The 12,507-nt window shown below is 57.3% G+C and overlaps 1 protein-coding gene across 13 annotated transcripts; it reads right to left on the bottom strand.

Moving 5' to 3' along the window:
• Positions 1–1,490: 1,490 nt before the first annotated feature.
• Positions 1,491–11,635, bottom strand: AAAS (aladin WD repeat nucleoporin). 13 transcript variants are annotated; one of them, XM_068921647.1, is made up of 17 exons: positions 11,510–11,635; positions 10,977–11,112; positions 10,308–10,435; positions 9,676–9,731; positions 9,171–9,262; positions 8,754–8,800; positions 7,856–7,954; positions 6,309–6,452; positions 5,962–6,082; positions 5,472–5,596; positions 5,155–5,215; positions 4,893–4,983; positions 4,177–4,270; positions 4,015–4,082; positions 2,722–2,803; positions 2,234–2,318; positions 1,491–1,934 (listed from the first exon to the last, which is right to left on the bottom strand). In XM_068921647.1, exons 2-17 carry the CDS (start codon positions 11,097–11,099, stop codon positions 1,794–1,796), a joined length of 1,557 nt encoding a protein of 518 aa, XP_068777748.1. In that variant the 5' UTR covers positions 11,100–11,112; positions 11,510–11,635; the 3' UTR covers positions 1,491–1,793. The 13 variants fall into 13 exon arrangements, with proteins under 13 accessions (XP_068777748.1, XP_068777745.1, XP_068777749.1 ...); XM_068921644.1 differs by having other exon boundaries at positions 10,977–11,150; positions 11,510–11,629; XM_068921648.1 differs by having other exon boundaries at positions 10,977–11,134; positions 11,510–11,629.
• Between the last annotated feature and the right edge of the window lie 872 nt (positions 11,636–12,507).

Raw genomic sequence — 12,507 nt, 5'->3', positions numbered from 1 at the left:
CCACAATGAGAGCCTAGCACCGGGAGCGCCCCGGGGCGGGAGGCCTAGGACCACCGATATGGCCGTGCTGGTGGCTGTGGGCGGCTGGGCAGCCGCCGTGCTTGCCTACGTGGGCCGCTATGTGCGCAGGAGCCAAGCCGAGGCCCGCCTGCACCTCAACTACCTCAAGTCCCTGCCCTGCAAGCCACAGAGCCCCCAGGAGGAAGAGGAGGAGGAGGAAGAGCCACACAGCACCATCCTGTGATGCCCCATGGACACGACAGATCAGCGGTGGCACTGTCCTGTAGCAAACGAGCCCCGCGAGGGGTTGAAGCACCCACCTGGATCTCCACGCTCCAAAAAAAAGCACCTTAAATCTGCCGGCAGCTGGAGCTGGTTTGTACTCTCTTTTTTTTTTTTCTTTTCACTCCCATCCTTGGACTGGCTCTGTCCAGGCTGTGCGCCGCTCTCCCTGCAGCCCCGTTAAAGAGCTGGTTGCAGCCATCCTTTCCGGCTGGGTTAACGCAGCTGGCATCCCCTGGGTTGGGGATTCCCTGCCCTGCATCGGGGCTCGGCTATGGACGGGGGGGACGACGGTCCTGGGGGGGTTTTTGCAGCGTGAGGGGATCGAAGCCATCCCATCCCAGCTGCTTCGTCTCCATGCCATGGGCTCAAAGGTCTCCAGCTGCTGGGCTGGAAGGGGGTTGTGATCATTTAGGGTGCAGAAATCCCTGCTACGGAGGTTGGGGGGGGTGGAACAGGGAGGTGGTGGGCAGCGAGCAGGGCCCCTCACTGTTCTTGTCATCTCTGTGCCCTGCAGTTTAGCAGAGCAATTACAGCATAATCCCAGGATTTAGCTGTGCATAATCCCAAGGATTAACCACACTGCCCCCAGATGCCCCTCTGCTAATCCCCGGTCAGCAAGGGGAGGGGGGGTTTGGCTGGCACAAGCACCCATCCACTGCCAATGCCTCCCTGCAGCCCCTGGGCAAAGCAGAATGGGCCAAGGGAGTGAGTTTTGGGGGGGGGGGGGCCATCCCCTCCCCAAGCTTTTGGGGCACTTTGGGTGGTTCTCATCCTCAAGCCAAAGCCTGGAGGTTGCAGTCACCACTGAGGACCCCCCCTCAGCCCCTGGCTCCTGCCCTGGAAAAATAGGGCCACAGGTGCAGCAGGGGATTAACCCCTAAGCAAAGAGAGGTCCCAGCACCCACCCGAGCAGCACATCCTGCAGCACAGGACACATGCACACCAGCACTTAGGCAGTAGCTACATTAAAACAAAAACAGATTTAAGGCATCTGGCATCATGGTTGGTTGGTTTGTTTGTTTGTTTTTTATAATTAAGGCATGGAAAAGGGAAGGAAAGTCCTTGTTACTGCAAACTATTTTTGGTATTGTAAAGCAGTACCAGAGTCCTGGGAGCCAACAACAGACTGCGAGGCTTTGAGAACTCTTCCAGGCAGAAAACTGAACTCCCAGGGCAAGGAAAGAGCAACATGATGAGAAGAGGCATCAGGTAGAAAGAGTGATCTTTAATCTGTACAGTACCAGCCCCTTGCACGCTGCCCTCCTGTCGGATGTGTGCGGCTAACAGAGATGCCCTGTTTTGAACCTGAGGAGGCAGGCAAAGGCACCTGAGCCAAATAGCAGCTTCCTGGGCCTCCCTGCACACACCACATCCCTGCTGGGAGAAAGATGCAACTGCAGCCCAGCCCAGGGCAGCTATGGAAGGAGCGTCCCAGTCCTGGTTCACGAGGAAGATTGGAAAAGGCTGCTGGGGGACGCTGGTGCCCTGTCCAGGACCCATAGGTGCCGTTACAGCTCTGAGAACAAGGGCTGCTCCCGCACGCTGGCACTGGCCATGGCTGCGACAGGGCTGCGGCCAGGGCTGAAGCAGGGGATCTGGGCGCTCACGAAGAAGAAAGGGATGTGGCTGATCTTCCCCGTGGACCAGCACTGGAGGGGGAAGAGAACAGGAGCACGCAGATGGGTATGGGGCATCTCCACGCCACCCTCAGCTCTGTGGCCCCCACCCCCACATGTGGTAGGGGTCCCCAGGCTCAGCCTAGCATCACCCCCTCTCTCTGTAGTTGAGGCAAGGACACCTTCCTCATCATCATCTGTTCATAGGGATATTGGGGGAAGGCTCTTCAGCCCCCTCCAGCCACTGGATTTAGCTCACTAAGGTACAGCAATGGGGAGCACAAGGGAAGCGGCTGGAAGAGAATCGCTCCCAGAGACAGGGCTGCACTCACCACAGTCAGGAGGGCGCCCTTCTTAAAGCAGGGGTGGAAAGCAAGGAGCTGAGGCTGTGCCCCCCGCTCACCTCGCAAGAAACCGCTGGAAGGAAAAGGAAAAGCTGCGGTTACAGAACGCTCCTGTCAGGGCCGATCCCCTCACAGCCACCCTACTGCTGCAGGCTGCTTCTGGCTCACTCCTGCAAAATATAGCTCTTCTGGGGCAGCCTGAGGTTAGCAGAGGAGTTTATGCCCCAAGGGATCTTCCTCTGCACCAAGCAGCAGGCAAGAGCAGCCAGAAGGAGAGGATTTTGAACTGGGTAACAGACAGTTTGTCCGAAACGTGACCATTTCTGGGGCAAAACACGGCACCCTGCCTGAGAAGCTTCCCAGCGTTCCCTTCTGCTGTGGGGAGGTGGCAGGGAAGAATGGACGCAAGTCCCAGCGGATTGCTGGTATTAACCAGCTACGACAGTACGGGGGACTTAAAACCTGCCAATACGCACCACGGCAGAAGCTCAAACACAGGGCTGTTGCGGGTGCGAAATACAGCGATGACTGTTGGGCTCTCAGGAACGTCGGGATTCCCTGCAGGAGGGAAAGAGAACAAGTGAATGAGGCATTTCCTTGTCTGAGGAACAGCTTGGGCTCCCACGTTGGAGCCCAGTGCACAGAAGGGCCTGTTGACGGGAGACCCAGGACAGCGAGGTCATGTTTTTGTGGGGAGCAGCTGGAGGGAACTGGACGCTACGGAGACTGGGGCAGGCAGCCACAAAGGTTGGGGAAAAGCTGGCTTCAGACCTCCTTTTCCTCACACCAAGACCAGCAGTATCCAAGGAAGAGGCTTTCAAAGACACTTCAGTGAGTTAAAGGCTTTACTCCAAGAGCTTCGGGTAGGTGGATGTGGCGGAGAAGGGTTTGGGCAACAGATTCAGCAACTCCTTTGGAAATTCCCCAGCTTTGAAGGGCACAACGCTTGGAGGGCCCTATCTTCGACATCCTCAACAACGTTCTGCTCTAGCTCACAATAATGCTTTGAAGCCAAGCCTGGCTCACTGCTCCAAGATGTGAAGGCTATTTTCAGTCCCTCTCAGCCCCATGCAATTTTTGCACTGAGATCCAAGCAGGATGAGCAGAGGACAAGGTATTTCTAGCTACAGGAGTCGCAGAACCCCTTGTTTTTTCCCCTCACTTTCTTCCCCACCCAACTTTAAGCAAAACACTGGACTTTGCACAAAAATGAGTCTTGGGCCCAGCCACTGCTTCGGATGTCACCCAGCTGGTGGCTTGCAGGGAGGGAGTCTGAGACGAGCAGCACCCCCAGCACTGCGTTTCGGTCCTCTTTCAAAGGTCTGCTTTGTCTCAGAGGAGGGCTGGGGCCTGGCTGCAGCCAGGAGGGCCTGAATAGCTCGATTATCCCAGGGGCTGCTCCTAAAACAGAGCCAAGAGGCCCAGTCGGGCTCCAGGCCTAATGTGGGCACTGTGGGAACACGGAGACCTTGCAGGGTGGTTTGTAGAGGTGATTCATCCAACTGAAAGGGGGAAGGGAACTCATCCAATTCCCAAACTGCCACTTCCAAGGATATGGAGGAGCAGACACAGCCACCTAATGCGGAGGAGCAAAGAAAGCCTTGAGGAGGCAGGACAGAGCGTGGGTGCTGCCTTCCAGACCCAACTCCATCACCCTGCTAGGTTTCACACTCCTCCTGTCCACTGGAAGGGGGTTTTGTAGACAAAGCCAGTAAGTGAGAAAGAACCCACTTTGGGACAGGTGAGACAGGGTAGCCTCTCCCTTTTACCTCTGATGATCACTGCGAGTCTCTCACCGCTGGGGTCCCACACCATGGAGTGCACCTCTCCTCCGATCCTGAAACCGGCACAAGCAGCAGTGAGATCTCCTCCCCACAGCCCTCCACCTCCGGGAGGAGTTGTCGGAACAGGCGTCATGTGTTAGTCCTCACCTCTCCTCCCCATAGAGTGTCTCGAAGGTGGTCTCCGACAGGTCTGCCACAATAGAAGCCGTTTTCGATCCTCCCACTTGCCCTTGCATCTCCCCTGAAACCAAGTCCCAAGTCATTTCTTACAGTCTCCTGGTCAAGTTACTACGTTGGTGGTTGTACTGCCCAAAACTGCGCCTGTGTTTACAAAATGATACAGAACTTTTCTCTTCCTCAGAGTAGCTGAGGAGTAACCTGATCCTATCCCAGAAGCATCTATGTGCATTTCGGATGGATGGCAGGGGAGGCTTTCCCTCTACAAATATGGGGGGAAAAAAGCAAAGAGAGCCAAAAACTTCACTGCACTGTCAAAGTTTCCCTGCAAACTGTGACCATAAGGTCAAAACTCAGAGCAAGAGACAACAGGAGGGGGGAAAAAATTGATGTTACAGAGACACTGTGCTTTGGCCTATTCCCTTCCCCACCCCATAATGACAAAGCACCCAGGAAAGGCTCTGTGTTTGAGAGACTGCTAAGAATTTGCTGCTTTCACATCCTTCCCCCTGGGTGCTCTGGCTTTGCCTGGGTCATTTGACAGCCAGCAGGCTGCGAAACGCTCTTAATAAACAAAAAGCCTATAAGGCCTGAAACAGCCCTGGCTGAAAGCAAGACGATCGCTTAAGAACTAGCTCTCGGCTCTTGGAAAGCTTTGCCCCAGCTGTTTGCTCCAGCAGACTCACCCCTGTACTCCGAGAAGGACAAGGAGTAGATGACAGACTCCCCCAGCACCGTGAAGAGCAGTCGACTGCCATCAGGGCTCCAGCACCCTGTCTGCAGGACAGGGAGGCATGTTAAAAACAGCTAACAAGGCCAGGGATTTGGCAGCTTTCACTCCAGAGCACTTTGCAGGCTCTTGCAAGAGACTTTTCAGAGCAAGCTAGAAACGGGAGTTTCTTCCCCTCGTGGGTGGGAAATGCCCTTTTTCAGCTGACCCTGTCCTACCTGGCAGCGTCCTTTGATAGTAGGCCACCTCTCACAGGTCCACATCTGAGCCTCCCACACTCTGGAAGAGAGGCAGGGCCAAAGTGAGTGAGACAGACTGGAAAGGGTAGAAAGACAGTTCAACTCGGGTCAGACACATCAGGATTTGCGTCAGTTCTTTTTCTCTGAGAGGAGCTCAAGACATCAGACCTGACTAACCACCAATTTTACTTCTCTCCCGAGACACAGGTAGGAACGAGAGCAGTCTGGGACACGCACAAGCCAGATCCACCTTGCTTGAAGACATTAATAGCAGCAAGGACAGGCTGGGAGCTCACCTAAACACAGCTGAAGGAGTGGCCGCAAGGACCTTGCTGCCGTCTGGTGACCAAGCCAAGTAAGTGACTCCGCCGCCGCCAAACCACTGCAGTTGGACACAGTTTTCAGTGGACACATCCCACACCTAGAGGAGGGGACACCAGAGGCTGGAGGATAACTGGGTGCTACACAGGCCCCTGCACGATCCAGCGCCCTTGAGGAAGGCTCCTGCTACAGGAAGCACGTCTCAGATGTCAGCCAGAGTCAAAACATGCCACTAATGTAACTAAACACTAATGTAAATACTACTAATGCAAACACTAATGTAAATAAATCAGCAGCAGCCTGATTAGACCATTCTCGGAGGAAATGCCCCCTGCCCCAGCAGTAAGAGCTGCAGATGAAATCACGCACCCGAACCATTTCTAGATGACTCAACGGAGGATTCAGCAAGTCCTGGTACCCCAAATACACCACCCCAGAAGGGGCTGCTCAGTCCCCCTTACTCACCAACATGGCTGTGTCAACTGGCGAAGCCGAAAGCAACAACTCCCCGCTGGGGGCCCAGGCGAGGCTGGTGACAGGGCTGTGCCCAGGGTAGGAAAGCACCTGGGCGCAGCCGGACGAGGGCCTGGAAGGAAGGAGAGGTGGCTTTCCTCATATGGTGCAGACTGCTGTGGCTGATCCCAGGAGGAAGAGGCTCCCGGTGACGCACCACGCTATGGCCAGGTTTGTGTCCCTCAGCAGGATCGACGCCTACCTGGCCTTGACTCAAAGCCAGCCCCGAGGCGGAAAGACCAGGCTGCGACACAGGCAGGACAGGGGAGAGACATGCAGCTCTCCGCATTGCTGCTCACCTGGTGGAGAGGGAGGTGGGGTCCAGGTGCCACACCAGGACACAGCTCTGGCAGGCCACGGCGAGGATGGAGGCGCACAGCGGCTTCCAGGCCATGGCAGCCACGTTCCTCTGCAAGCGATGCTTCAGGGTGGGGATGGTGGCACTGCGGGAGAAGAGGGAACATTGACCAGAGCCAGAGAATCAGGGAGATCAAAGTCCTCCTGCCGCCCAGGGCCAGTCACCGTCCAGCTCCCAGCATCCTCTATCCAGCACCGACTGCAGTGGAGGCCTAAAAGCGTAGGGTGAGGGGGCAGTGACCTATTTCTTTTGGTGGGGGGACAGGGGAGACCCCAGCCAGGTGACACCTGCACTACTCAGTGAGCCAAAGGGATGGCCGCACACCTCACGTCATTAAGCGGCATGCCCTGTGCTGCCCACGGGCTAGTCCCAGGGTGAGATATGGCACTTGCTGGCTTGAAATCCCAGCTGGGGGAGAAAGCCCCAGCAGGGAAAAGCTGGGAGGGTTTCAGAACGAGCCGGGTGAGTCTTCTTTTAAGGAGGGCTTTATATGTCTGCTGAGCCTCGCCCAGGGAGCAGGGAGACCTGGAGGAGAAACAAGATTCAATGATGCCCAAGAGGGGAAGAGAACATCCCAGCTGTAAGAGCCTCTTGCTGTGAGCTGCTCTGCCTGCTGACTGCAGCTAAGCTATGGGTGCTACAGCAGCCCACCCTCCTGGGCTACTTACAGAGCCACAGAGCGGGGAGGGAAAGAAAAGAAAACCAAGGCTCAAATAAGAGCAGAGATCTTAGAAAACGTCCTAGCAGAGCTGCTGCCGCACAGCAAGTAATTCTGGGGATAGCTACTGCTGATGAGAGCAGAGTCTGTCTGCGGACACTATGGCAGGAACCCTTATATGTGCTAAAGGTGGATTTGAAAGGGCAAAACCAGGAAGGAACCCTTATATGTGCTAGAGGTGGATTTGAAAGGGCAAAACCAGGAAGAGATGCAGAACTAGGGTCTGCAAAAGCGGAGACACTTCCCTGAGGAGCAGAGCTTTGCAGGGAAGCCACCATGCCCTAGAGAGAGAGAGGCACCAGTCACAGAAGTCAGGGCTGCAGGGCTTCATGCAGCCTGCAGGAACCCAGCCTGGCTCCAGAGCTAGAGAAAGAGCTGGTGGAGAATCAGAGGGAGCAAACAACCCTAAACACCCGCAGACATAGGGATTCCTGAACCCGGATTGCTGGGGGGAGGGGGGGGGTCCAAACCCAACAGAGCCTGGCCCAGCCAGCAGGCAGGGTCCCCCAGGTAGGAAATGGCAAGTCCAGGACACAGCAAGAGGTTCAGCTCTTGGCTCTTTTTCCAGGTGTTCCCATAACTGTCAGTGGAGCACAGAGCTGGGCCATTCACCCTCATCCAAAGCAGCTTTCGTGAGGCTTCATAACCACAGGGCATTCCCAGGCACGCGTGACACAGGGCCTCAGACCCCTGCCAAAAGCATCTAGACCTTCCACCGTCCCTGCTCGGCAGCTATAGCACGCGGTGGGGAACAGCCCAACCCCCCTTACCTGTTTGCGTTGTAGACACGAATGGAGTCGTCCAGAAGAGCCACTGCAAACTTGCTGGTGTGGGGATGCCAGGCGAAGGCTCGGATGGTACAGCCGGCCCTGGCAGGAGGGATGGAGCAGGGTGAGACACACCAGGCAGCAGACAAGGGCTTCTGGCTGAAGACAGCAGTGACAAGCTCCAAAGCACGAGTGGTGACCCACCTCCTTCACTCCCAGCAGCCCTCCAAGGCTGATAAAGATTTGGCAGTTCGGCTTGCCAGGGAGGAGAGGGAGGAAACAGTTTTCAGACAAGGCTGAGCAGGGGTGCTAACGTCACCAGAGCAATTTGTGTCAGAGCAACCCCTCCTCTCCCTGACGCAGAGTCATCAGTGAAATAAAACTCCCCTTTCACTGCTGAGCAAAACACTTTTCTCTGAAAAATTGCCTGTTCCTGGCAATTATTTACACAGGTCTGCAAAGCACTGACTTAGCAAACAATCAATGGTCACTGTTTGAAGAAAACATCCGAGCTTAAGCCATGGAAAGAGCAAAAAGCCCTGATGTAGTCTAATGCCGTTTCTTCCATGGCATTGGGGCCACCTGCTTTGCCTCTCTGTGTTGTCACACAAAAAGTCGGGTAACCACAGGCAGGCAAAGGGGAAGTATTTGCCTGGACGTTCCCTTCCTGGGGAGGCAGAGCACAACACACCATCAGGCGCTTCTATCATCGCTTGTGTACCTACAGGCCCTTTGATCAGCTCTATAAACCCCATTTTGCAGGTGTAGAGGTGAGGCCCAGAGAGACTCAGAGTCCTGTTGAGTGTAGATCTGGCTCGGGCCTCTGAAACCACAGCTGCTGTGGGCCCCCGGGTCACAGACACAGGCGCAGCACAGCAGTGGCTCAACGTGCAGGACTTACCAGTCCACTGTTTGGGAGAACTCTGCAATCATGTCTTCACTGGTTAGCTTTTGGGAAGAGGACAGACGGGAAAAAGAGTTAATGCTGATCTGGCAACGCGCACACAACGAAAACGAGAGCTGCCTCCGGTACGGAGTCAGGAGCCTTGCCCCTTCCTTCTCACCCCACCTCGAGTTTTGAGCCCTCAGGAGCACTTTGCTGTATTAGCTTTTCTGCACCCCATTCTCCCCATCTTTGACAAAGAAAACTCAAGTGTTTCAGTGGTTTTAGCTAGGCAGAATATTTTGCTGTATTTTCAGGTGGGAGCCACCTACCCATAATCCAGACCATCAGGGCCAAGGTCATAGGACGTGCCATGCAATGCCTGCCTTCCACCATTGATACCTAAGGACAGGGTTAACGCCCCAAAAAACTCACCGACAAGTGGGGGAACAGGGAGCCGTGAAGAGAGGACACCCAGTGGCACAAGGCCAAGGCATAGCGTGATCCTGTCTTCACCCACTGCAGAGCTGGAGAGAAAAAGGATTGTCAGTGCTTCTGCGATCTTCCAAGCCAGGGCCAAAGAGCAGAGGAAGCAGAGTCAGCTCCTAAAGGCCAGCGAGGATCAACAGAGACATGCGTGTGGCGTGATTTGATTTAACAAAACCAAGACAGTGAATTTATAACCCAGGTCCCCGAATCTCAGTGAGACAGTGGCTCTAGCAGCTTCGATAAGTCGGTGTGGGCAAAGCCACACCTTAAATCTTATCGTAACATCCACCTCTCCCTGCTCCGGCACGGCCCTCCCCAGCACCTTCCTCACTAGGCGGTACAGAAAGCGTCACTAGGCCGAGGAAGGAAAGGGAACAAAGGGATCAAAGCAAGAGCTGGAGAGATCCAGGAAAAAAAGTCTCCAGGTCCTCTGAGAGCAGCCCAGACTCACCCTCCTCCTCTGCGTTTGCCACCTCATTAAGCACCCCGCACACTCCCACGTCCCGCCTGCAACAGAAAGCTTGGTGAGTCTCTCTCCTTCCTGCAGGGAAAGGAGATGTGGAGGGGCTGGACATCAGGCAGAGAGACAGGGCCTCGAGTGCTTTCCGGGGCTGCAGGTAACCTCTCTCTAGCCTCACCCCTGCTGACAGCTGTTCCTTATCATCTTTACATCCTCCCTCACCTGACAGTGAGCCCTGGAGCCCCCAAACCCACTCTTCCCTCAGCTGCAGGTGTTTGTCTGCTAGTCACAAGCAGAGGCCAAACGTGCTGGAATTGCCAGCCTGGCTCCCCAGCTGCACTGAGCTCACTGCTATATTATGACCCACTTCGAGCTCTCCAAGAGCCCCAGATAGCTCAGGTGGGAGCACTCTGCCCAGCATCAAAAAGGCCTGGGAGAGGGGAGATACTTTCCCACTGCTTGGGAGTGAGCAAGAAGGGGCAGCAAAGCCTCCACTGCGCTCCTGGGTCGAGAGGCTCTAGGCCAGGGGACAAAAGCAGGTTTTGTTCAGCTCTTAGCAGGGCTTGGCGCTGCTGAGGCTATCAAACAAGCAATCACCTCCTGGCTTTCCCTCCCACACTCACCAGGCATTGATGCACCTCTTCCAGAGGGACTCGCGGTGGTGGATGAAGGCAGGCTTGGTACTGTGCTCCAGCCGGCTGTGAGCCTTCAGGGCTTCCTTGGGCAGGCTGAGAACAGGCAGATCCGCCAGCTACAAGCACAGGCATCGAGCAGTGAGCGAAGCATCTGAGCTCTGGGAGCCTCAGGGGCAGCTGAGCGAAGGACTCCCAGAGCAGAACAGGCGCTGCTGGGTGCTCAGCAAATGCAGAGCAGGGAGGCAGCCCCAAGCCAAGGAAGTAAATATAGACATGAGAAAAGGAGAGGTGCAGAGTTGGGGGGGAGGATAGAGAACTACCACAGGCCTGAGCCTGCCTCCCTCAGGGATGGGGTAACCTTTGGTGGGGAGGCAAGGAGGAGAAGCATGGCTGTCAGAAACAGGAGAAAGCAAGTGCCCTGTGACTTGGGGTAAGCAGTGCGCTCTGCTGTCCCAGCACTAAACCAGCACACGCACACCCCAGGGCAGTGCAACGCAACCGGCCTCTCCACAGACCTCACTCGCTGAGGCTGGTAGAAGAAAAAGGGGGCAGCCTGCCCCTTTTCTGCACCTCTGACTCCCCTCACTAGGGGGTGGAGCCCAAGCTGCAGCACAGGGGGGCTGGGTGGGAGTCGCCACCATGCCAGGAAGCACTCACCTGGCTCTGGAAAGCAAGGGGCAGCTTTTCATAGAGGTGGCCGCAGACCAAGGCGTTATTGAACTCGTAGAGGGTGACATCTCCGGGAGGCGGTGGAGGTGGGAACAGGCCTAAGGAGCACATCCTGCCGCAGGTCCTGGCGAGGGGGGGGAATCGTGCTGTGGGAAAGAAACACTGACCCCACAGAGGAGCCTTGTCCGAACCTAAAACAACTCCCTCTACCTGGGGGGGGGGGGGGGGCTCCCACTCAAACTCCATCCTCTGCCCTTAGAGGTGTGATTGCAACGTCCCTCCGCCCCCAAACTGGCTCTGCAGCAGCTCCGCTCGGCTCCACCCCAGCACCCTCCCCAGCATCGCCCAAGTGCCCCCCGGCCCGAGGTGTCACCCCCGCCGCCACAGCCCCCTCGCTGCTCTCACAAGCGACCCTGCCCCAGTATCGCCCCCCTCCGCCCCGCCCCGCATCGCCTCTGCCCTCACGGACGCACCGTCGCCCCTCGCGCGGCCGCCCGCCGCCGCCATGCCGCCCCTCTCACCCCTTCGCGCCTCCCGCGCCGACGGGTGCCCGCGCGGGTCAATCCCCGCGGCCGCGGGCCGCGCCGACGGGTGCCCGCGCGGGTCAATCCCCGCGGCCGCCTCCTCCTCCTACGCCCTCTAGCGGCGGCGGGGCGGGGCCTGGGGGGGGATTAAAGGGGCCGCGGCACCTCGCTCATCTCCGTCCATGCGGCGACGGCGCCCCCGGGGGCCCCCCTCGATAGCTGGCTGCCTGACTAGTCTTTCCCAGGACAATCAGTTCCCCTCATTCTCTTCAAGGAAACTGGAGGCTCCCTTTCTATACAGCGGGCTGATAATGGGGGGGGGTCACCCCGTGACAGACGTTGCCCGTTTAAGAGCGGCGGCGAGCCCCGCGGTGGCGGGAAAGCGGCACGTGGCGGCAGCAGCGCACGTGGCGGCCGCGGGGCTGCGCTGGGGATTCCCCCCGCCCCCAGGCCCCGCGGGGTCCTCGCGGCACCCGGTGGCCGCCCCGGGACTCCCCAGGGCCTCCTGGCGCCAGGGGCACCCCTGAGGTGTCACGGTGGGACCCTGTGGCTGGGGGTGTCGGGGCGCGTGCGCGGCTCCCGTGGGTGCACACTGCCATGCACGACCTCCCACGCGTGGGTCCCACGGGCGCACGCTCTACGCCTGCCTGTGCACAAGCCCCGTGCGGGCACGCATCCCTCCGTACCCTCCTGCGCGCAGGTCCCGTGGGCGCACACCTCTGCACCCCCAGGCATGGGTCCCATGGGTGCCCACCCCTATCTAGGCAGGGTGCAGGGTGCTGCATGTGCACCCTCTGCTCCCCCCCCCCCCCCCCAGCCCAGCCCCTCTGGCTTGGAGCGCTCCCATCTCTTCTTCTTGAGATCTCGTTTTCCTTCCCTCCCGTTTTCGGCTCACTTTTATTATATTTATCTCTGTATTTTCCTTAGCGGCCACAGAAGTTATTTTAATTTTTTCAGGATATTAAATAAACGCTCTGGCGGAGGGGGCTGCGGCA

The sequence above is a fragment of the Struthio camelus genome, chromosome 28 (genome assembly GCF_040807025.1).
Source record: "Struthio camelus isolate bStrCam1 chromosome 28, bStrCam1.hap1, whole genome shotgun sequence".
NCBI lineage: Eukaryota > Metazoa > Chordata > Aves > Struthioniformes > Struthionidae > Struthio > Struthio camelus.
The sequence above is the reverse complement of the archived record's forward strand: the minus strand, read 5'-3'. Positions and strand labels throughout refer to the sequence as shown.